The 23,560-nt window shown below is 42.1% G+C and overlaps 1 protein-coding gene across 1 annotated transcript in view; it reads right to left on the minus strand.

Moving 5' to 3' along the window:
- Positions 1–23,560, minus strand: part of caskin1 (CASK interacting protein 1) — a 675,429-nt gene that overhangs the window by 48,751 nt on the left and 603,118 nt on the right. Inside the window, exons 12-15 of the mRNA XM_059979062.1 lie at positions 20,501–20,596; positions 11,767–11,879; positions 3,800–3,884; positions 1,100–1,197 (exon numbers count right to left, since the gene is read on the minus strand). Coding sequence (XP_059835045.1) covers positions 1,100–1,197; positions 3,800–3,884; positions 11,767–11,879; positions 20,501–20,596 — 392 coding nt within the window. The remainder of the gene's footprint in view (positions 1–1,099; positions 1,198–3,799; positions 3,885–11,766; positions 11,880–20,500; positions 20,597–23,560) is intronic.

The raw sequence follows: 23,560 nt of genomic DNA on the forward strand, positions 1-23,560 counted from the left end.
CAACCACTGAGCACATCTATAGTAAGTGCTGTTGTAGGAAAGCAGCATCCATCATCAAAGTTTCTCACTGCCCAGGCCATGCTCTTTTCTCGCTGCTGCCATCAGGCAGAAGGTACAGGTGCCTCAGGACTCACACCACTATGTTCAAGAACAGTTACTGCCCCTCAATCATCAGGCTCTTGGACAAAAGAGGGTAATTAAACTCATCTATTGTTGAAATGACCCCACTTTAAGGACTTGTTATGTTGTTATTTCATGCTCTCATTATTTATTCATAGTTTCTCTTGCACAGTTTGCTGTCTTCTATGCTCTTGCTCTTTCATTGATCCTGTTTACAGTTACTATTCTGTAGATTTGCTGCATATGCCCGTAGGAAAAATAATCTCAAGCATCTATGTGATGACATATATGCACTCAGACAATAACTTTTACATTGTACTTTGAAGACATTTAAACCTAGGTTAGAGTAAATCTGCTACCATGAAGCTCCATGGTTTACAGAGCATCACCCTTGAGGAGCCTGTTAACCGTATGCTCCTTCGCTAGACCTCTGAATATTAAAGCAATCCACCTCTGCAGCATCTCTTCTGAGTCACAGTGAGGTATGTAAGCCAATGAAGGAATGTCACAATCTAAAAAGGGTCAGTATAGGAACTGAGGGGTAAGCTTCATCATCTTATTATCTCCTATTTACATGGCAGCTGGATTTATCTGTTAAACAGCCACTATGACTGCCTGTGTGCTCTACAGTCATCGTGTTTATGGTGATTGGTACATTCAAGATACAAATTCACCACGCAAATGCATTCGATGCACACTCTGCAAGTAGGCAGTTAATAGCTCTAAGTACCTCTACATCAGTCTCACAATGGAGTGAAATGCAATGTAAATTGGATTGGTCACACCTGTCAGTTTGTCAAAAGGAATTTCAACAGATACAAATCTTTTATAAGAACAAGTGATTACTCACCACCTTGCAGCTCTGATCCCAGCCAGAGAAAATACTGTGCAGATAAACAAACAAGGAGAGGAGAAAAACCTGACTGATTTCCCAGCAGCCATTTTTGTCCACTGTGCTGCAATCTGCAGACTCACTTACCTTTGCTTCTGAGAGGGACTCTGCCTTCTTCAGCTGAGGCTCCCCATATGGCTGCTCTGCCACAGGGCCGCTGGCTGCAGTCTGGGGCCGAACAACTCCTGTGTTAAAACATATCCAAAGGGGAAAAAATGTCAAGTGGACATTATTAACACTTCTCTGTGTTGTCTGTAACACAAGAGATTCTGCAGTTTGTGGAAATCCAGAGTAACACACACACACAAAATGCTGGAGGAACTCAGCAGGACAGGCAGCATCTATGGAGAGGAATAAAAAGTCGACAGTTCGGGCCAAGACCCTTCACCATGAGCCTTGAGTTCCTCCAGCATTTTGTGTGTTGCTTTGAGGTGATGCTGTAAGCATACTTTTGTTGTACTTGTACCTCACTTTACGTACGCACATGGCAATAAATTTGACTTTGATTTGAATTGACTTCTGTCTCACACACGACAGATTCAAGTTCAATTTCAAGCTTATTGTCATTTGACTGTACAAATATACAACCCCCAAAACAATGTTCCTGCAGACGATGGTGCACTCACAATACATATATATCTCACATACAGCACTTAACATAAAATATTACCACAAATAAGTTAATAAAATAGATGCATGTGAAATGTGCAGCACTGGTAAACAGTAAACAGCTCACAGTCCTAGTGATGAGACCTCAGTGGTGGCAGGGTATTCATTAGTCTCACAGCCTGAAGGAAGAAATTGTTACCCATTCTGTCGTAATCCTGATGCTCCTGTACCTCCTTCCTGACGGTGTCAAAGACTGTGGATGGGTGGTAAGGATCCTCAACAATGACTAATGTGACAACAGATGATCAGCCCAAATATCCAGGGCTCCATACTGGTCCTCTCGCAGCTCTCGTGCATTTTTTTTGTGGAATAACAAACCACAGGGGGGCACACTAACCCGAATCTAAGCAAAGGGAGAAACTCAGCTGAAGCTCATGGCAACAGGAGTCACAATTTGAGACTGCTGTAGTTGTTGGACTGAACGTTAATGACACAGGGGTGTAGGGGAGGTTTCCAACCCCTACATAGGCATTGAGTGTACAAGTTGGGATTGAGTATGTCACGTATGCAATATGCATTTGTGTACATGAGTGTTTACAAAATTAACAGCACCCAAAAATGAACAGCTGCTCTTGTTCTGTGTCCTGAACTCCTTTATGCAGGCTAGCATGAACCAGTTGGGCCAAAGGGCCTTTCCCATGCTGTATGACTCTATAGTGCTAGTAGATTGTCTCCTGCCCTAGCCTTGCATCCTTTTTGCTTCATGACAGCTGACACTGGATTACTACCAGGAGTGGAAGTTTTGGCTATGCTTATCCCTTCCACTTCCCAGACCCTGGAGCTGTTGTATCCCAGAACAGTTGAAGGATAAACCAGCACAATTGGTCCTGATGTCCCTGGTTAGAGAGATTGTTGTGGGGGGGGGGGGGGGAGAGCAGGAATGTTGGACCAGGAAGGGGTGAATAAGAATCTACTGTCCATTAACACATGATAGTGCAGTAGCTAGCACAATGCTTTACAGTACTGATGACCTGGGTTCAATCCCGCTGCTGCCTGTAAGGAGTTTGTGCTTTCTCCCTGTGGCCACGTGGGTGTTCTCCGGGTGCTCCACTTTCCTCCAACAGTCCGAAGACATATTGGCTGGTAGGTTAATTGGTCATTGTGAACTGGCTCATGGTAAGGTTGGGATTAGATCGGGGGGTGCTGGGTGGCAGGGCTCAAAGGACCAGAAGGGCTTACTCCATGCTGTATCTCAGTAAATAAATAAACAAACAAATTAATAAACTCTAGCGGTAAAGGGATGCCTGTTGTAGATGGCAAGTAGGGTCAGGATGGAAGTTAAAGTAATGCCCTACCCAGTCAAACAACTTGCTACTCAGGAAGACGGTTGCCAGGCAATCTGTTGGACCTATGGAATCTATTTAGGAAAAATGGGTATTTTCAGGGAGCAAAAATTAAACAATACAGTGTTATGATTCACACAGTAATGATCTTATTTACACAATATTAAAATGGAGAGTGCACTGTAACCTCAAATAAATACCTAGCAGTTGCTGAGAGAATTTCCCTGATCATAAAAGAAGGGTAATTTTAAGAAGCTTTTTGTTAAGATCTGGGAGACAGACCCAGAGAGGATTGTGGAAGCAGATTTATTAGTAGCATCCAAAAAAAAATCCAAAAAGTAAGCCTCTGCATGGACTTGAGGGAGGAGCAGGGGGCAGTGGAATTAAATAGAAACACCCTCTAAATAGCTGATATTTTAAACAATCTCATTGTGTGATTCTCACAGCAGAATAACATGGTTAGCATACAAGTAGAATACATGGACACTCAGTCTCAGGAAAGCAATGGACTCACATGGAATTCACTCCAGCACAATTTAAAGCAATCACTAAAAAAATACCACTAAAATAAATATTTGTGGAGCAGCACGTCCCCCTGAAATACGTACTGCGTTTTGTTATGAAAAATAATACTACTATGTAGGACGGATTTGATATGCGACCTAGTTCACATCATCACCCTGCGGTGTGACATCATCTTCTAAGAATGAACGAAGAACCCAAAAGGTTCTGCACAAATTTACCCCTTTCACTATTTTCCCCTCAAGATGACCCCGGTAGTTGTTCCTTCTGCACCTTGATCGCAAGATGAAAACCTCAGCGTTCAGGGGCCTACCTGCAGTCTGTTCAGACTTGGCAGCTCCGTCACCTCCTGCTGTTTCGGGAGTAGATCCTTTCTGGGTGAGAACCACTTGCAGCAACTGTAGCGTTAAGAACAGAGATTGATTACAGGAAGGAAGATGATCCTTACTGGAGAGCCTTCGACTACACCAAGGAAGAGGGTTGACATCTTAACCATAGACCATTAGGGTTAAAGAGGCAAGGTAGAGGAAGAAAAGCAGATTCCCCTTTGAGAAACAACTGTGGTTAACACAGCTCAGGGAACCAGCGTGTGATCCAGTTCTGTCACAATTGGTGTGATAACAGCTTTCCTTCTGTAGATTGGTTACTATTTAAGGGACAGCTCCAGGTAACACAGCACACACACACAGGAACCAGAGACACGATACAAAACGGCTCTTCACTACAGAATGCGCTGAGCAGCCTCTGAATCTTTTTCTTAAAGCCACAGATGCTGACATTCTCTCAGATGATGACATAGTTAGTCATCAGCCTTTGGAGGCATGTACAAGAAAATGAAACGCTCCTTGTCAAATGCTCACAAACATGTAAATACATTCCCCTCTAAGAGGGGCATTTCAAATTTTAAATTAATTCAAGGTGAATCTACAAAGCATGGCATTTGTAGTATGTTGCCATGGCAGCAGTTTGAGAAGTCGACTCAACACCAACTTCTCAAGGGCATTTTGGAATCTGCAATAAATTGTGGGCTTGTCAGTAATGCTCACATCCTGAACATAAATCCGAAAAGGCAATATAATTTAAAATTCTGGTCTGGTATTCCAGACACTGGACACTGAAATCTCACCAGATCTCGCTATAACATTTAAACATTTGCAAACAGTCAAGTATTATTCTTCAAACGCAATTGTAATTGTTTTTCAGGGTATGAGAATCTCTGGTGATGCAGGTATTTTTTGCCAATCCCTGAGTATCCTTAAGAAATGGTGGTGACAACCACCCATTACTGGTTTCTTCACGTTTGTGAATTTCAGGATTTACAGTACGGTTGTTATAAATCCAAATGGCTCACTCCAGTCCTTCAGGGAATGTATCTTGCTAACACCATCTGGGCCCCAGGTACTTTAAGAACCAAGGAATGTAGTCAATTCCCAATATGCAGGGGATACTTAATGCAAGGCAATATACCAGGGTGATTGATAAGTTCGTGGCCTAGGTAGAAGGATTTGTTATTAACTTCAAACTTTCTGCATAATCACTCAAAGCGTTAAACTGCATGTGCATGTAACGGGAGCTATATAACTTATCTCCTTCTACCTTGGGCCACAAACTTATCAATCACCCATCTGTGGACATTTTCTGGAGGTCCAAGATCTGTATGCTCCACGACCACTGGACTAAGTCTGTAAAGGTAGGAGGGGACTATGTTGAAAAATAAATGGCTAGGTTTTCTAAAATTGACTCCTTCTACCTTAGGTCATGAACTTATCAATCACCCCTTATATGTCATGTGGAAGAGGCTCTAAACAATTAGTGGAATGGAAAATAATTTTCACCCAACATGAGGCAATAATATTCATTGGGCTGGACAACATACTCTCTGAAGTAGCATGGAATATTTATGACATTGTGGCGACCCATTTCCTGGCACATCCGAACCGGCTCACAATTAGATAGCCTACGGGGGTTTGCGAGCACAGAGCTTTGGAGCCTCTGCGCCACGGGGGGCAGGTTGAGGGAGGCTTAAAAGTGAGGCTGAGGATTTCGAATAAAGTTTTTCCTTCGACTGCAGTTACCGACTCCGTGTCGTAATTTTAGTGCTGCCGAGTCGGTAACTGCAATCGAAGGAAAAACTTTATTCGAAATCCTCAGCCTCACTTTTAAGCCTCCATCAACCTGCCCCCCGTGGCGCAGAGGCTCCAAAGCTCTGTGCTCGCAAACCCCCGTAGGCTATCTAATTGTGAGCCGGTTCGGATGTGCCAGGAAATGGGTCGCCACAACATGATCACTGGCCCAAAGTAGTCTTTCTCTGACAGTTGACTTGAGATCAGACTTATGACAATTTTGCTTCTATTCCATCCTGTCAAATAGATCTGGTTGTTTTCAGAGCTCAGACTTGTTTGCAATTGCAGTTTCATGACAAGTTTTGCTGGTAGTGCTCCGTTAATAGTTTCACACCTCAACAGTGGAGGTTTCCAAAGGATGCTTTGCATTAATGAAAGGTTTGACCATTTGATAAGTAGTTAGTCATTCTATTGGGCCATCCACGTATTGAATGATTGATTTGGAATGGAAGAACACAATTGGTATTTAGTGTTACCAATTCCACCAAAGTTGCTAACTCTTGACATTTTCTCAAAACTAAGCTTGAGGATACTGAATAAAATTGACTGGATTCATCTGTCAATCTACAAATGTTCAAAATCATCAAGAGCTTCAGTAAAGGGGACAAAAGGAAAAGGCTGTGGGAGGACCAGAAGCTTTAGATTAAAGACATTGTTTCAGCACAGCACGGGACCATTTAAACTATTGCTGACTCCCTACTGAGCCTCAGTTGGCTCTCTACGAGAGCAATCCAGTAGATCCATTTTCCCTGCTCTCCACCCACAACTAAGCATTTTTCCTCCCATTGGAACTGAGTTACCACCTTTTCAGGTAGTGAGTTCCCATTTTGGTTTCATCCCGCATTAAACTCTTTCTCCTCACTGATTTTCCCATTTTCCCTTTTGTCAATCACCTTAAATCAGAATCCCCTATTTCTCAATTCTTCTATGGGAAAAGATTCTCTGCATTCTCATTATCTTTAGCCTTGATGTTTTTGAATAAACCTTTCAAATTACATTTCAGTTTTCTTTGATCTTGACAGAGAAATCCCACCTTCGACAGTCGTGATTGTCTTTATTCCAGTGTCTGTTCTACTAATTCACTTCCACTGACTGAAAGGATAATGGTAATTGGTTAAATTGAGACACAAAATCTGTAGATGTTGGAATTTGGAGCAAAATGACCCCAAACATTGAGCCAAGTATCATCTGTAGAGGCAAAGGGATCACCCATGTGTAGGATCAAGACCATAAGTCATTGTTTTAGATTCATTAATTGCTTTCAAAAGGCAATTGGGATCGCTACTCAAGAGAGAGAAGACCAGGGCTGCAAGGAAAGGTCTGGAGGAATGGGCTGATGGGATTATTAGAGAGAGATAGGACAAGTTTGACGAGGTGTTTGGCTAAAAGCAGATTTAAGATGATTCTATAATTCTATTAATGCTATGTAGACTGGACAAAAGATGTATCTCACTGATGTTTTTCATCAAATCTGAAGAACCAATGTGCTTATCTCAGGTTCTAGTGTTTGTTATTTAACTTTGCTTCTTTGTCACCACTTTCCTGTTATATACAGTACGCAACATTCCCTGGGTCCTTCTATATTTTTAAACACAAGAGATACAGCAGATGCTGGAAATTCTGAGCAATAAGCACAAAATGCTAGAGGAGCTTATCATCTATGGAGAGGAATAAGCAGTCGATGTTTTGGCCTGAGATCTGATGAAGGGTCTCAGCGTGAAACATTCACTGCTTGTTCACCTCTATATATGCTGCCTGACCTTCTATATTCTTCTCTTTGTAAAACCTGTACACTTCTGGTCTGGGCATTACAAACATTCATAGGCCATGTGAAGGTGATGGTGAGCTGCCTAGGTTAACTGGCATACGACTGCAATTCACAAGGACACCAGATAACCACTAAGAGTTAACCACAGAGACCTGGGATTGAAGTAATAAGTAGACTGGATTGGGTATCAAGATGGCTTTCCTCCCTACACAGCATCAGTGAACTTGCTAGTTTGTTTAGAGAGATTGGCATTTAAATCTTGAGCAACACATTGCTGGAGGAAGTCAGGCAGCACCTGTGGAGGGGAATGATGTTTGCTACCTATGATCTAATTTTTAGAGAGATCAGCATTTGTCTAAAACTTAAAATAAAATAATTGCATGTTTTGTAAGTTGCTATAGATGTTTCCATTAGTAGGACAGAGAACAAGAATAAAGGAGGACATCCCTTTAAAATGGAGATGAGGAGGACTTTCTTCAGATGGAGGGTGATGAATGTGGAGAATTCACTGAATGAATGGTTCAGCAGACTCAATGTGCTGAACAGCCTATTCCACCTCTCATATCCTTGAGCACCTCTGCTCCATCCACCACAAATGGGTATTTCTGGTGGCCAAACATTTTAATTCCAATTCCCATTCCCGTTCTGACATGTTGTGCAAAGATGAGGCCATGCTCAGGGTGGAGGAGCAACACCTTATGGTAGGTTCTAAACCGATGGCATTAATATCAATTTCTCCTGGTAAAAAAAATACCCCCCTTTGTCTATTCCCCACTCTGACCTTTTCCCCTTCTCACCTGCCTATGACTTCCCCAGGGTCCTCTACTCCTTCTCTTTCTCCAATGGGTCAACTCCTGTCTCCTATCAGATTCTTTCTTCTCCAGCCCTTGACCTTTCCCACCCACCTGACCCATCACCTTCCAACTATACTCCTTCCCCTCCCCCCACCTTCTTATTCTGACGTCTTCCCCCTTCTCCCTTCCTTCTCAAGTCCTGAAGAAGGGTCTTGGCCTGAAACATCAACTGTTTATTCATTTTCATAGATGCTGCCTGGCCTGCTGAGTTCCTCCAGCATTTTGTGTGTGATACTTCCCGTATCCTATGACCTCATGGTCAATAATTGGTTTGAACTTTCATTTCAACCTGTCCTGTAACATAGCCACTGTACTATTGTAATTTAGGCCCAGTTTCCCTCTATTTAGGGCATTTACTTGCTTTGAGGTGACCCAAATGATCAGGCTCATAATGTTTGAGAGATGGCTCCCAAACTGAACATTTTGCATCACTACTTTGATTAGGGCAGCTGCTTCATGATTACCCATTCAGTGAGCAACTGAAACAGGATTGCTGAGTGGGATAAGAATGGTAATCTTACAGGGGGACCTGCTTATTTTAAGAACTGAATTTCACAATGCATATTCCTACCATTCGCCTTGCCAATCACCTTGTCAATCACCTTTCTGGCTCTCAGTTTCACCCCACCCCCTCTGGTCTTCTCCTATCGTTTTGCATTTTCCCCTCCCCCTCCTATTTACAAATCTCTTTCTATCTTTCCTTTTCAGTTAGCCCTGATGAAGGGTCTCGGCCCAAAACATCGACAGCGCTTCTCCCTATAGATGCTGCTTGGCCTCCTATATTCCACCAGCATTTTGTCTGTGTTGCTTGAATTTCCAGCATCTGCAGATTTCCTCGTATTTTCCTACCATTATGTACATTTCAATTTTGTCTGCAGGGAGTGATTAAGTCATTATAAAAATACATAAAATTGTGGTGACCCACTTCCTAGCGCACTCGAACCAGCTCACAAATAGCCAGCGTGCAGGCACAAAGGCCAGGTCCGCAACAAAGGGGAAAAGCCTGCAGGAGTTTGTGTTTGTATGAAGGGGCGGGCATCGGCCACTGCTGCAACGGACCTACGAGGGGCTGTTTACGGTGCTCCGGAACAACGGGTCCATGTTCGTGCTGGGCGTTGGGGGGAGAGAGGAGGTTTTCACGGTGGACCGACTCAAACCGGCCCATGTGGACCTGGCGCAACCGGTCGAGTTTCTGGCACTGCGGCACAGAGGCCGACCTCCCAAACAGGGTCCAGCCCAGACTGTGGACATTGGGGGATGTATCGCCGGTTCTGGGGGGGGGTTATGTGGCGACCCACTTCCTAGCGCACTCAAACCAGCTCACAAATAGCCAGCGTGCAGGCACAAAGGCCAGGTCCACAACAAAGGGGAAAAGCCTGCGGGGGGGGGGTTGTGAATATGTGTCTCTTGGAGCATCCGCGCCTGGGGGAGGGCGGGATGAGGGAGGCTTTAAAGCAAGGCTGTGAAGTTCGAATAAAATCATCTTTAATTGCAGTTTACCGACTCCATGTCGTTATTTTAGCGCTGCGTGTAGCACACCACTGCAAAATAATCAATACTTTCATTAACAGTAAGCATTTTGCAGAGTTTAATCAAACTAAAATGTGGATAATGTATAAATGTATAAATTCTAGATAAAAACTGTCAGAGACAGTTGTCAATAACTGAGTGCGAAAATACAAACAGCATGAAAGGAAACCTGTCAGTCACAATTGTCAATAACTGAGTGTGAGGACACAAACTGCATAATTACTCAAGCCTACAAATAACCTGTGTATTCCTGTTTGGTCTATGACTCTGTGGTACGGAGAACTATGGACTGGGTGCACGATGATGGGACTAGGAAAAACATTACTTGATTTTTATATGTGGAAATTATCAAGCATTTAAGGCCATCAAACCATAATTGTTCTTTTCTTTGATGCTGGGGGAGCTTAAAGATGGATTGAGGTTTTTGTGAAATCAGAATGTGTATTGCAGGCACGATCTTGTTGCATCATAAATCAGAAGATTCAATTGATTATTTGCAGCAAGCAAGAATCCTATGTCTAATGAGTCTATAATCAATGTCTTGAAAACGTTAAGGAATTGTACAGATGACAGAATATCAACGTATTTAATGACAGGCTATTATCCATCAAGTTCAGATACTTGTCCACAGAGTGTGAGACTGCCAGAGTGTATTTCATCCTCTGGATGAAATTCTCTTTCTGTGCTGTTGAGTGCTCAGTTTTTTCCCCTACTATTTTGTGTTCCTCAACTCCCACATTTCTGAATCTCCTTATCCCAGCTGCGCCACTATAAGGATTTGTCAAGTAAAAGTTGGGTGATCTCAACACAATCATCTGTTCAGGATGGGTGTTAGCAGTTAATTGCAATCAAAACAGTGCAACAAATTAGGAGAGAAAAAGAGTGGGGAGAGAGAGAATCTTCCTTCATATTGTTTGAAGGGTTTTCCATCCTCCTCATTCCTAAAGATGCTGCAATACATTTCCAAGAACTTCAGTGGCCATCTTATGGACAGCCTGGCTACCTGACCCATGCATTACATTCTGAGATAAAGGAACATGAAAAGCCAATAGGTGCAGGAGTATGCCATTCAGCCCTTCAAGCCAGCACTGCAATTCATGGCTGATCATCCACAATCAGTACCCTGTTCCTGCCTTCTCCCCATATCCCTTGACTCCACTATCTTTAAGAGCTCTATCTAACTATTTCTTGAAAGCATCCAGAGAATTGGCCTCCACTGCCTTCTGAGGCAGAGCATTCCATAGATCCACAATTCTCTGGGTGAAAAAGTTTTTCCTGAACTCCGTTCTAAATGGCCTACCCCTTATTCTTAAACTGTGGCCTCTGGTTCTGGACTCACCCAACATCGGGAACATGTTTCCTGCCTCTAGCGTGTCCAATCCCCTAATAATCTTATATGTTTCAATCAGATCCCCTCTTATCCTTCTAAATTCCAGTGTATACAAGCCCATTTGCTCCAATCTTTCAACATATGACAGTCCCGCCAGCCCAGGAATCAACCTCGTGAAACTACTCTGCACTCCCTCAATAGCAAGAATGTCCTTCCTCAAATTTGGAGACCAAAACTGAACACAGTACTCTGGGTGTGGTCTCACCCGGGCCCTGTACAACTGCAGAAGGACCTCTTTGCTCCTATACTCAACTCCCCTTGTTATGAAGGCCAACATGCAATTAGCTTTCTTCACTGCCTGCTGTACCTGCATGCTTACTTTAAGTGACTGATGAACAAGGACACCTAGATCTCGTCGTACTTCTCCTTCTCCTAACTTGACACCATTCAGACAGTAATCTGCCTTCCTGTTCTTGCCACCAAAATGGATAACCTCACATATATCCACATTAAACTGCATCTGCCATGCATCTGCCCACTCACCCAACCTGTCCAAGTCACCCTGCATTCTCCTAACATCCTCCTCACATTTCACACTGCCACCCAGCCGTTTTAACTCGTGGCCTGATCCTCCTTGGCTCTAAGGTAACGGTACTGGTGCATTTTGCGCAGTACCTTATTCCCATCAGAAGCCGAGGCTGCAGCGGTGGTGCCGGTACTTTGTCCACTCCCAGAACTTCGAGCACTGGCCACACTTCCCGTACTTCCTGCATTGCTGCGGTCTCCACCTGCAAACAGAATTCACACAGTTGTCAAGCTGAATACATTTATCAAAAACGTATCAAAGAAAGAAACCTTGAGTGTAGAAACTAGGTTTCCCCTTCCATTGGTGCAAAACCCATGTGTTCTATACAGTGCTCTATGCCCATGATGCTGCTGCAAGAAAGATTCGCATTGCTTCTGCACATACATGTATCTGCAAATGGCAACTAACTCAACTTTGATTCTGGCTTTAACTTTGATTTATTGCCCAATGTAATCCCTGCCTAAAACAGCCAAACATAATTGGTAGCTTACACCTGGAGTAATGAACTAAAATGGGACCTGTGCAATCCCTGTGTGTGTGAGCTCCTATACCTTTGATATGGTGGTCCCTGGGGTGGGAATGAAACCTTATTGGAGCCATTCCGTGGCAACTGCTGGACAGCTGCGTGGAGGAGAGGAGAAACGACAATTGTGTTCGCCTACCACACGACTGTGGAAGACCCAAATGGCCATACATCAAGAGTTTTCTCAGATCACAGCCAGTTTTAGGATTATCCATGAGGCAAACATCACAGCCTGTGACTTTGATATACAAAAGCTGCCATTAGTGGTTGAACAATCACTGATGAGATTTCAAATATCCTAAGCACTGAAAACTGAGTCTGATGGACGCCTATTGATCGGTACCCTTTCATTAGCATTTCATTGAGATCTCAGAGCAATGTGAGAGCAAAGGATTTGGCTTATGATGGTGAGGGAGGAAGCGTGCTATGTGACATTTCATCATCAGATGCATGACTGACACCAGGGAAACCTCAGTTGTGCCAACTTTAATTGCAGATGGAAATGCTCAGACCAATTTTGCAATGACTAAAGATAACGGTTAAAGATTAGCTTTATTTGTCATATGTACATCAAAACATTGAAACATACATTGAATGTAGCATTTGCATCAAATCAATTGTGCTGGGTGGCCCACAAGTGTTACTACACTGTTGGTGCCAACATGGCATGCCTACAATTTACTAACCCTAACCATACATGTTTGGAATGTGAGATGAAACTGGAGCGCCCAGAGGAAACCTACATAGTCACGGGGAGAACTCACTCTCTCCTTACAGACAGTGGTGGGATCAAACCCTGGTTGCTGCCTCTGTAGTAACATTACACGAATTGCCACTCTTGATCAAGACAAAGAACTCAATCTTAAAACCTCAAAATACCATTCTGCAAAGAAGGCAGATAGAACCATGATCAAAAATCTGAGAGACAGAGCTAAATTATTCCTGCACTGATGTGTCTGCCTAGATTTGTGTGTTCAGGTTTTTATCATAGGTCTTGAACCTATGACCTCTGCCTCAGAGCTGAGAATATGGTCCTTTAAGCCGTAGGAAAAGTTTCCGGCAGTGTGAAAACAATGTGTATTCCTACCCTGTTTTATCGTTTAATCCCTGTTTGCATCCCAGCGGGAAGCTGTGATTTTTCAGCTCTTGTCTCCACACTGTACCTTAGATGCAATTGACAACAATAAACTCCCCGTGTCCCCACAATACACTTGCTGAAACTTTTCACAAACCTGAGAACTGGTCTGGAGACATTTTGTAACACAAGGCATGCAGACACAGTCTCCAGATCACCTGACGTGTCTGGTCTGAAAGTTTGACAGCAAAAGCGAATGAAGAGAAAGCAGCAATATTGAGCGATAACGGAGAGTGAGTTGACTTGGCATCACTATGGCAGTGGGTACTGACATGTGAATGACTGAATCTTGTACAACCAGGAACTCACACATTACATGAGCAGACAGGGTTTCTTTTCTCCTGAGAAAAGAAAGTTGAGGGGATAACCTAGGAGAAGCCTTTAAAATGATAACACATACGATTAGGGTGGATTGAGGGAGCATGTTTCTACTTATGGGAAAGATCATTACTTAGGCTACCAAGATAGTCTCTAAGGAATCCAATAGGGAATTCAGAAAAATGCCTTTAAACAAAAAGCAGTGAGAATTTGCAACTTACTCCCACACAGAGTGGTTGAGGAGAATTGTATATTATAACAGCATATTTAAAGGAAGGTTGAACAAGGGAACAGAGGATAAGGGAATAGCGGACTGCAATGATAGATTTTGGAATCAGAATCAGTTTTAATATCCCCATCTTATATGATATGAGTCTGTAGGGAGGGAAAGACAGAAGATGGCTTGAGTGGAATATAAATGGACAATTCCTGTGCCGTATATCCAACATTATCCCAGATCAACAGGCAGAACTAATCTCTCCATCAACATTGACTTATTCAAAGTGTGCCTGATGTACCGCTGCAAGCAGAAAACCAATTAAGAATGCGTTGTAATATGGACAAGGGAGCAGGGCATTGAATCTTTGATACAGTGCATCATTTTACCATACTGGTCAACCCAAAGACTTCCTCCAAATCCTAATCTAATTAGAGTGCAAGTAATATTGAAATCTAATTTTTATTAAGCAAAGTAATCTGCAAAAATGGAAACTTCAGTAATTATAAGAGGCCATTAAATTATTGGATTGTTCTTCACTAATGCCCTTGATTGGTAGAAACCTCTCATCTTCACATGACTCCCATTCCCAGTAACATGAAGTACAGTTAGTGTTTGGAATTCCTCTCCGTGCCTTGTGGGCAATGGACAGCAACCTTGCCACCTCTTTAGGACTATTTATCTGCCATTTGCGAGGCCGAGTTGCTAGCTCAATGCTCAACCCAGCAAGGATGTAAAGCATGCAGGGAGCCAGCCGGATTCGAACCCAGGACCACTTGCCCTGAGGTCTGGTGCTGGTGCCACTACACCGCCGGCTGGCAGTTAGTTAATCATAATTAAAATTGGTAATAAAGCTGATCTCACCAGCAACGTCCACAAACTGAAGGTAGATTATAATTGAACTGAATTTTATTTTGAGGGTGACATGTATACATAACTTTAATCCAAATGGATTTGAGATGAATGTTTAATACCCATTGAGGGTGGTGCTGAGTTGTGCCTTCACTTATAATGCGTAAAGTTATTAACACTCCAGGATTCTTCTGGAGTTACCTAGAATTGAAGATTAAATTTAGGAATAGAACTGGTGAAAGTAACATTAGTGTGCAGATTCAAAACATATTAAAATATGCTTTTCTCCCTATTTTCCTTGAAGATATCCATTCCACCTGTGAGTGAATCCCTGGCCCTGCTCACAAGTGGCCTTCCTTAACAAAGTTCCAATACATTTCCAGATAGCCCCCAGCCACCCCCCACCTGGTTTTATTCTGCAGGACTTTTGAGAAATTGCAGAGATCTATGCAGTCCATCATGAAAAACAGCTCCCCCCATTAATTCTATCTACACTTCCTGCTGCCTTGGGGGCGCAGCCAGCATAATCAAGTCCCCAGCCACCCTCGCCATGTTTTCTTCTCTTTCCCTTCAGACACAAAACCTCGAGAGAGTGTACCACCAGGCTTGAGGACAGCTTTCAGCTCATTGCTTTAACAACTGAATGGATCTCTTATGTGATAAAGATGAACTCTGAGTCTCTCAGTCTACCTCACCATGGCTCTAGAACTTTATTTGTTTAGCCGCACTGCACTTTCTTTGTAACCGTAACAGTATATTCTGTGTTCTGCTTGCACAATCTTGATGCACTTATGTATGGAATGATCTGCCCAGATGCTATGCAAATCACAGCTTCTCATTGTATCACAATAATAAACCATTATTAGTAACCAATTACCGATATGCTTCTTGTATCCGAACTCACAACAAAACCAATTTAGTTATCATGGTTACTCACCTGCTTCTGCTCCCATTGAATGGCACATCCATTTTAAAGTTCTCACTCTAATTTTCAGATCCCTCCAGCAACTCTCCTTTCCCTAATGTCTTCCCTCTCTATAAAACCCTCTGTGAAATCTGCTTTTCTCCAATTCTGGCCTCTTGATCATTCCTGAATTTGATCACTCCACTATCTCCTGCAAAGGCTCTTAGCTCAGGGATTCCCTAAACCTTGCTGTCTCTATTTTTGTCTTCAGGACACACCTCACATTAGTAAACTATACTGGTATTTTGTTTTGTGTCCCAGCACCAATTTGCATAATTGCTCCCAGTAAAGTGCCTTGCTATGCTAAAGGTACCAATTAAATTGAACGAGTTCTTGAACACATTTTATTTAGTAGTTATAAAAATACTGGGCAGATGGTGAAAAAGTCTGTTTGATTTAGCAGCCAAGATCCAGCCAATTGGGTAACTAAAGGTCGGATCATCCTTTAATTGGCATGGGATGGTGGAATACAGCGCACGTGAACCTATCAGGTGACCAATATTCCTGTGATGTGATTGGGGTAGTGGGAGGAAGGCAAGTCATGTGAGGCTTCCAGCAAGAATTTATCCAAAAAAAAGTTGGCAAAGGTAACGGAGACCTGCAGAGGGTTTGCATGGAGAATCAGCTGCCCACATTTATACAAATGAATTTGGCCTCCCTATTCTGAAGACACAGCCATGGACTTCAGCACCCTGTTCCCAAAGACTGGATTTGTTTATGTTGCAAAGTACGACAGCTGAGTGGGGTGTGTCGAACCTGCTGTGGAAAAAGATGCTTCCATATCCCAACAGAATGGAACTTCAACCTGTTGGACCTCAGCTCGACAGCTAACACTGGACGGCTTTCCGTAAAACATTAACAAGCAGTGAAAATGTGCAGAGACTGGAACCGTTATATTCACACCATATCCACATAATTAAGACGTTGAACCTGTCCTACATCTTTGTATAACCATGACTTTTATCAGATAGCTTTCATGGGTTTCTTGTATGTGGATAATTCACTCCAGTTTCAAAGATGTAGAGTGTCAGTGCCATAGTTCATCAAATTAATTTCTTTTTCTGTTTACATCTTTGAACAGACCTTATTTTAATCAGAGGATTGAGAACTATTTAAAAAATATGATCATTTTATTGAGAAAATCTGGATTTAATCAGTTTAGAGGACACAGCACCGGGCCAGAGCCTTTAGCCCATGACGTCTGCATTGACCATGATGCCAAATGAAGCTCCACCCATTTGCTTGCACATGACCCCTATCCCACCATTCCTTGCATGTTCATAAGACCATAAGAGATAGGAGCAGAATTAGGCCATTTGGCTCATCAAGTCTGCTCTACTCTGCTATTCTATCATGTCTGATTTAGAGTCTTAGAAAGGTATAGTGCAGAAACCGGACATTTATCCTATTTAGTCCATGCTAAACCATTTCAACTGCCTACTTTCTTCAACCTCACTGGGACTATAGCCTTCCATCCCCCTACTATGCATGTATCTATCCAAACTTCTTTCAGATGTTGAAATCGAGCTTGCATGCACCACTTGTGCTGGTAGCTGATTCCATCCTCTTGCAACCTCTGTGTGAAGAAGTTTTGCCTCATGTTTCCCTTAAACTTTTTACCTTTCACACTTAACCTGTGACCTCTATTTGTTGACCCACCCAACATCAGGGGAAAAAGCATGCTTATATTTACCTTATTAACCCCTCATAATTTTGTATATGTCTGTTTATTATCCCTCTCAACCCCATTCTCCTGCCTTCTCCCCGTAACCTTTCACATTTGGACTAGAAAAGAACTTATCAAACTCTGCCTAAAATCCACTCAATGACTTGGCCTCCACAGCCAACTGTGGCAATGATTTCCACAGATTTACCACCCTCCGGCTAAAGAAACTCCTCCTCATCTCCATTTTAAATGAACATCATCTATCCTGAGGCTATGCTCTCTGGTCCTATATTCTACCTCTATAGGAAACATCTTCTCCACATCCAATTTATCTAGGCCTTTTAGTATTCAATAGGTTTCAATGACACCTCCCCTCATTCTACGCAATTCCAAGGAGTCCAAGCCCAGAGCCATCAAACATTCTTCATACAATAACCCTTTCATTCCTAGAATTATTCTTGTGAACCTCCACTTAACCGGCTCCAATGTCAGTGCATCCTTTCTTAGATAAGGGGCCCAAAACTTCTCACATTTCTCCAATTGAGGCCTCACCATTGCTTTATAGAGCCTTAGCATTCCATCCTTATTTTTTATATTCTAGTCCTCTCAACGCAAATACTAACTTTGCATTTGCCTTCCTCACCATTAACTCAACCTGCAAGTTAACCTCTAGGGAGTCTTGCACAAGGACTTTCATGTCACTTTGCACCTCAGAGTTTTAAATTTTCTCCCTGTTTAATAAATAGTTCATGCCTTTATTCCTTCTACCAGTGCATGGCTGTATACCTCCCAACATTTTATTCCATCTGCCACTTCTTTGCCCATTTTCCTAATCTGACTAAGTCTATCTGCAGCCTCTCTGCTTTCTCAACACTATCTGCCTCTCCACCTTTCTTCGTAACGTCTGAAAACTTGACCATAAAGCCATCAATTCCATCAACCAAATCATTGACATATATCATAAAAAGAAGTGGTCCCAATACCAACCACCATGGAACACCACTAGTCACTGGCAGCCAACCAGAAAAGGCTCCCTTTATTCCCACTCTTTGCCTCCTGTCAATTGGCCAATCTTCTATTCATCCTAGTATCGTTTCTGTAATATCATGGGATCATAGTTTGTTAAGCAGCCTCATGTGCAGCATTTTGTTAAAGGTATCAGACAATCAACTGATTCTCCTTTATCTATTCTACTTGTTATTTCCTCAAAGAATTCCAGTAGATCTGTCAGGCAAAATTTTCCCTTAAGGAAACCATGCTGACTTTGGCCTTTCTCATCATGTGTCTCCAAGTGCCCTGAGACCACATTCTTAACAACCCAACATCTTCCCAACCACTGTCAGGCTAACTGACCTATAATTTCCTTTCTTCAGCCTCCCTCCCTTCTTGAAGAGTGGAGTGGCATTTGCAGTTTTACAGTCCTCTGGAACCAGGCCATAATCTAGTGATTCTGTGAATCTCGGGAATCTACTGAAGCCCTCCTAACCTTTAAGCACATGCTCTCTTCTTACTGCTGCCATCAAGTAGAAGGTACAAGAGCCTGAGAATTTGCACCACCAGGCTCAAGAACAGTCACTACCTCTTAAGCATTTGGCTCTTGAATAGGAAGGATTAACTCACTTGCCCCGTCATTGAGATGTTCCCACAACCAATGATCTCACTTTAAGGACTCTTAATCTCATTATCTCATGCCTTCATTATTTATCGCTATTTATTTATATTTGCATTGGCACAGTTTGTTGTCTTCTGCACCACACTCCACACTGTATTGCCAAATAAAAATAATGTGTGTTTCATGTACAGCATGCTAAACTTAAAACAATACATCTCTACCCATGCATTTATAACTGAATGCTAATTCTGATAAATCGGCAAACTAGTATTTGTGAATGTTAACATATTAAAATCTTTGCAGAGGGAATGTGAAAGTGAGCTGGAGATATGTAAAGACTTTAGTCACACATTTCTTAACATGTTCTTGCTCACAGACTGGAACTGGAGGCACAGGCCAACAGCTGCTGTTTTTTCTGGGTGTTTACAATATATGAGAAAATACCTACTATCTAATAATGAGATAATAAAGGGATTTAATGTTAAGCTCATCAGAAGAAAAAGCCTTATTTTCAACAACTAGAAGTCAAAAGGGGGCAATAATACAACCAGTGCTTTTTCAGTTAGAAGCTTTTGGCTAATGAGACAACAGAATTGAAAAAACCAATTAGATAACACAATTGGAAAAGCAAGGCTGAATCTAGCAACCAGACAGTCAGGTAATTTGGAGAAAAGGCCAATGATATGGTAGCATAAGCACTTCAAAAGACACATAAACAGGCAAAGAACAGAGGGGTATAAACTATCTGTAGACAGGGGGGATAAGCGTAGATTTGTTCAAGAACAACTACTTCCTTTCAACTATTTGGTCCTCACAAGGCCCTACTCCTTATAATTATTAAACATATGAACTATACTAGTGTACACTAGTCAATAAGTTTGAAAGGGTACAGAGAATGTTGCTGGGACCTGAAGACCTGAGTTATAGGGAAAGGTTGAATAGACTGGGACAGTATTTCCTATAGTGTAGGAGAATGAGGGGAGGTTTGATTGAGGTATACGCCAAACCACTTCTGGAGAAAAAGAAAAGGCAAGTACAGTCATGGATATTTAAAGACCATGTTTGCCCACATCATACAAAATGGCACATAATCAACCAATGATATAAAATTATGAGGTGTATTGATAGGGTCAGCACAAGCAGACTTTTTCCACTGAGATTGGGTGAAACTAGAACTAGAAGACATGGGTTAAAGGTGAAAAGTGAAATATTTAATGGGAACTTCTTCACTCAGAGGATGGTGAGTGTGCGGAATGACCGGAAGTGGTGGATACGAGTTCAATTTCAACATTAAGAGAAGTTTGTAATAGTACGTAGATGGGAGGGGTATGGAGGGCTATGATCCAAATTGGAATAGCCAGAATAATAGTAATAATAATAAGAAGAATAATAGATGACACAGTATCCGACTGAAGAACCCCTTTGAAAGTGGTCAAACATACTTTTTTGCCAGAAAGGGGTCCGTAAGAGTTACTCCGAAGATGTTAGAGCTCATTGTGAATGAAATTTGCCGGGGGCTGCTTTCACCGAGCCTACCTGCAAATGGCTTTCGCAATACCCAGATCTCTTCTGTTGTGGTGGCAGGCTGTACTGGAGACAGATGGGAAGGACTTGATTCAGAGCCTCGGGAACCTGCAGGAACAAATGTTCAGTCAATTGCAGAAGCATTGAAATGTGACACAGAACGAGGCCATTTAAACCTTTCTGTCCGATTGTCAACTCTCCAGACATAATCTTGTAGTTACATAACAACTAGTGCTCATCAAAATCCCTTCATAATCCTCTCGAGCGGTGACTCCTAACGCATAACTCCAAGCACTTCCAGGTGCCGACACTTCTCCTGTGTTTTCTCTGATACTTCCACCAAGTCATTCAAATCTTTGTTGTGACTATTTATCTGTCTGTCAATGGAAATAAGTCTTTCCTATTCCCTCTATTTTGTTATATTATTTGCCTCAATGGAATCACCTCTCAACTTCTTTACTCCAAAGAAAACTGACCCAGCCTACCTGTGTGGCCATAGCTAAAGTTCTCCGTTTGAATTATATGTAAATCTCTTACAAGCATCTCTGTTCACTCCCTGTTCTCCCTTAGGGTAGTTGAATTCAATCCTCCTGGTTTAAGCTACAACTAGACAGTCCTGATGAACTCAGCAGGTCGGGCAGCATCCGTTGAAAGGAGCAGTCAACGTCTCGGCCTGAAACGTTGACTGCTCCTTTCAATGGATGCTGCTCGACCTGCTGAGTTCATCCAGCTTGTTTGTACGTGTTGATTTGACCACAGCATCTGCAGTGTACTTTGTGTTAACTAGACAGTCCTGATTGTTCCTCAGTTTTTTTCCATCATGGCCCAAGTGGAAAAGGATGGATTTGATGTAAATCAGAGGCATTTCCTATATATTGGTAATTCTATGCTTAAATGCTCAATATTATAAAATATATGGATAGAAAAATGGATGGCTACATAGCAGGGAAGAGTTAAATTAATTTTAGAGTAGCATAACAGGGCGACATGACATTGTTGGTCAAAGGTCGAAGGGCTTTATGTTCTAAGCTCTAAAGTATGTAGAGAAAACTAATAGATATTTGAACTCACTCTAATTTATACTGTATCACTAATGAAACAGATATTTGTGGGCCAAAGAGTCTGTTATTGTGCTGTATTGTTCTATGTTCCAATCATTAATGGTGTTTTCCACACTAAACACCCTGTGAACAATAATTGCTACATAAAAACAGAAGAAACAAGGGCATATGTCCTCTTGAGCCAGGTGCTCCATTCAATAAATGCATGGGAGCCTCTACTTCCCAATAACCCTTCCCGACGCTACTAATGAAATATCTCAACCAAGAATATACAGATTTATTAATCTTCCATGGCTCTCTGGGATATGGAACCCAGAAGTTTCAGCACCCCGAGAGAAGAAATTTCTCTTCATTTCCGATTTCTCCTTATTCCAAAATCATGCACTCTGGTTCTCTGTTTCCCCACAAGGATAAATATGCCCAAAGAATCTCATACTTTCAAAGAGATCACCACTCATTTTTCTGTTTGAACCCCAAGCACCAATCTCTTGTATTTACATTGAAAGATTTGACCTTCTTTTGTAGCCATTACCCTTTTATTCCTCTCACACCTTACCAGTCACCCAGGCAATATGGAACTTCTCCCTGACCATGCCTCTATCTGCCTCTCTTTCCCTCAAGAACTGCACCTCTGCTTTTGTGCCTCTGTCTCTCCCTCTCTCTCCTACTCTCCCTCCAACCCTGTCTCTCTCTCTCTCTCTCTCTCTCTCTCTCTCTCTGTCTCTCCTTCACTCTTTCCAGCACCACTGCGGTGAAAAGTTGTCATCAGTAGTCACGAGATGCCTCGCTGTCCATGAGTGATTGTACCAGAACAGGGACGTCCTGAAGCAAGTCTGTGAAGAGATCAGTGCATTAAACTAGAAAAGCAGAAACATATAAAACATCCAGAGACTCATGGAATAGATAAATCAGTCACTGTGCACAATGTCAAGTATAAATTTGGCTCGACTTGCCAATGCAATACACAGTCAAGGATAACAGCTGCCAGTTAAACTCACCTTATGCATTGGGCTTAAATTCCATGCAACTTTCTTGCCCTTTACTTGGAATTTTCTTTACTCCAAGATGGTAAATGAGCACTTTGTACCAGTTAACTAGCATGAATGATTTTGAGCCAGTATATTAAGGTCTACAGATAGACCGACCTACCAGCTTTTCTCAGAAGAAATACTTGTACTGTTGAGATTCTCATGTAAATGAAGAACATCCAATGGTGGAACAGGCTCTCATTGGGAAACAATGGGAATTTGGTTCAAAACCCTTGCCAGATTAAACCTGGTGTGGGAACTATGACCCAACTGATCTCAAAAGGCTTTAAGAAAGAAAAAAATAATTTACTTAAAAATAGGTTTTGTGTTTTATTTAATGATTTAAAATTTATAAGTTTGAAAAATGATTCTACTTGACTTTAAATAAAATAATTTATACCTTGTGAAGTATTATTTCACTTTTAATTACTTTCAAATGCTTCTGCATGCCATAGACGTTCAAAGCCCTTGAAAGGCGTTGACCAGTTAAGGAAGTTGTTGCTTGGCTTTGCCAGTCGACAAATGCTTTCAGAAGAGACAAGCATTTTTGACTTGGCTATGGTAAGTTCAGTGGAGAGGGGAACAAGTGAACGGGGCAAGTTCAGTGGCTGGTCAACACCTGTAAGATACAGATTCTCCAGAATCAATGCCAGATTGTATGGAGGACTTTGTCATTCACAGACTATTTATTCTTGATTGCTCTTGAGAAATTAGTGGTGAGTAACTTTCTATGAACTGATTCCATACTTCTGGTTTAAAGCAGTACTGTTGTGCAGAAAGTTTCAGAACTTACACCCAGTATTGTTGAAGGAATAGTTTCTAGTCGTATGATAACTCAGGTCACGTATGATGTTCTCCTAAAGAGGGGATTTCCAACCTTTTTTATGCATGGGCCAATACCATTAAGTAAGGTGTCCATGCAACTCCAGAATCAGAACCCCTGTTCTAGAGAAATGCTTATTTGTCATCCTTTAAGTCAGGGG

Source organism: Hypanus sabinus, chromosome 9 (genome assembly GCF_030144855.1).
Source record: "Hypanus sabinus isolate sHypSab1 chromosome 9, sHypSab1.hap1, whole genome shotgun sequence".
Classification (NCBI taxonomy): Eukaryota; Metazoa; Chordata; class Chondrichthyes; order Myliobatiformes; family Dasyatidae; genus Hypanus; species Hypanus sabinus.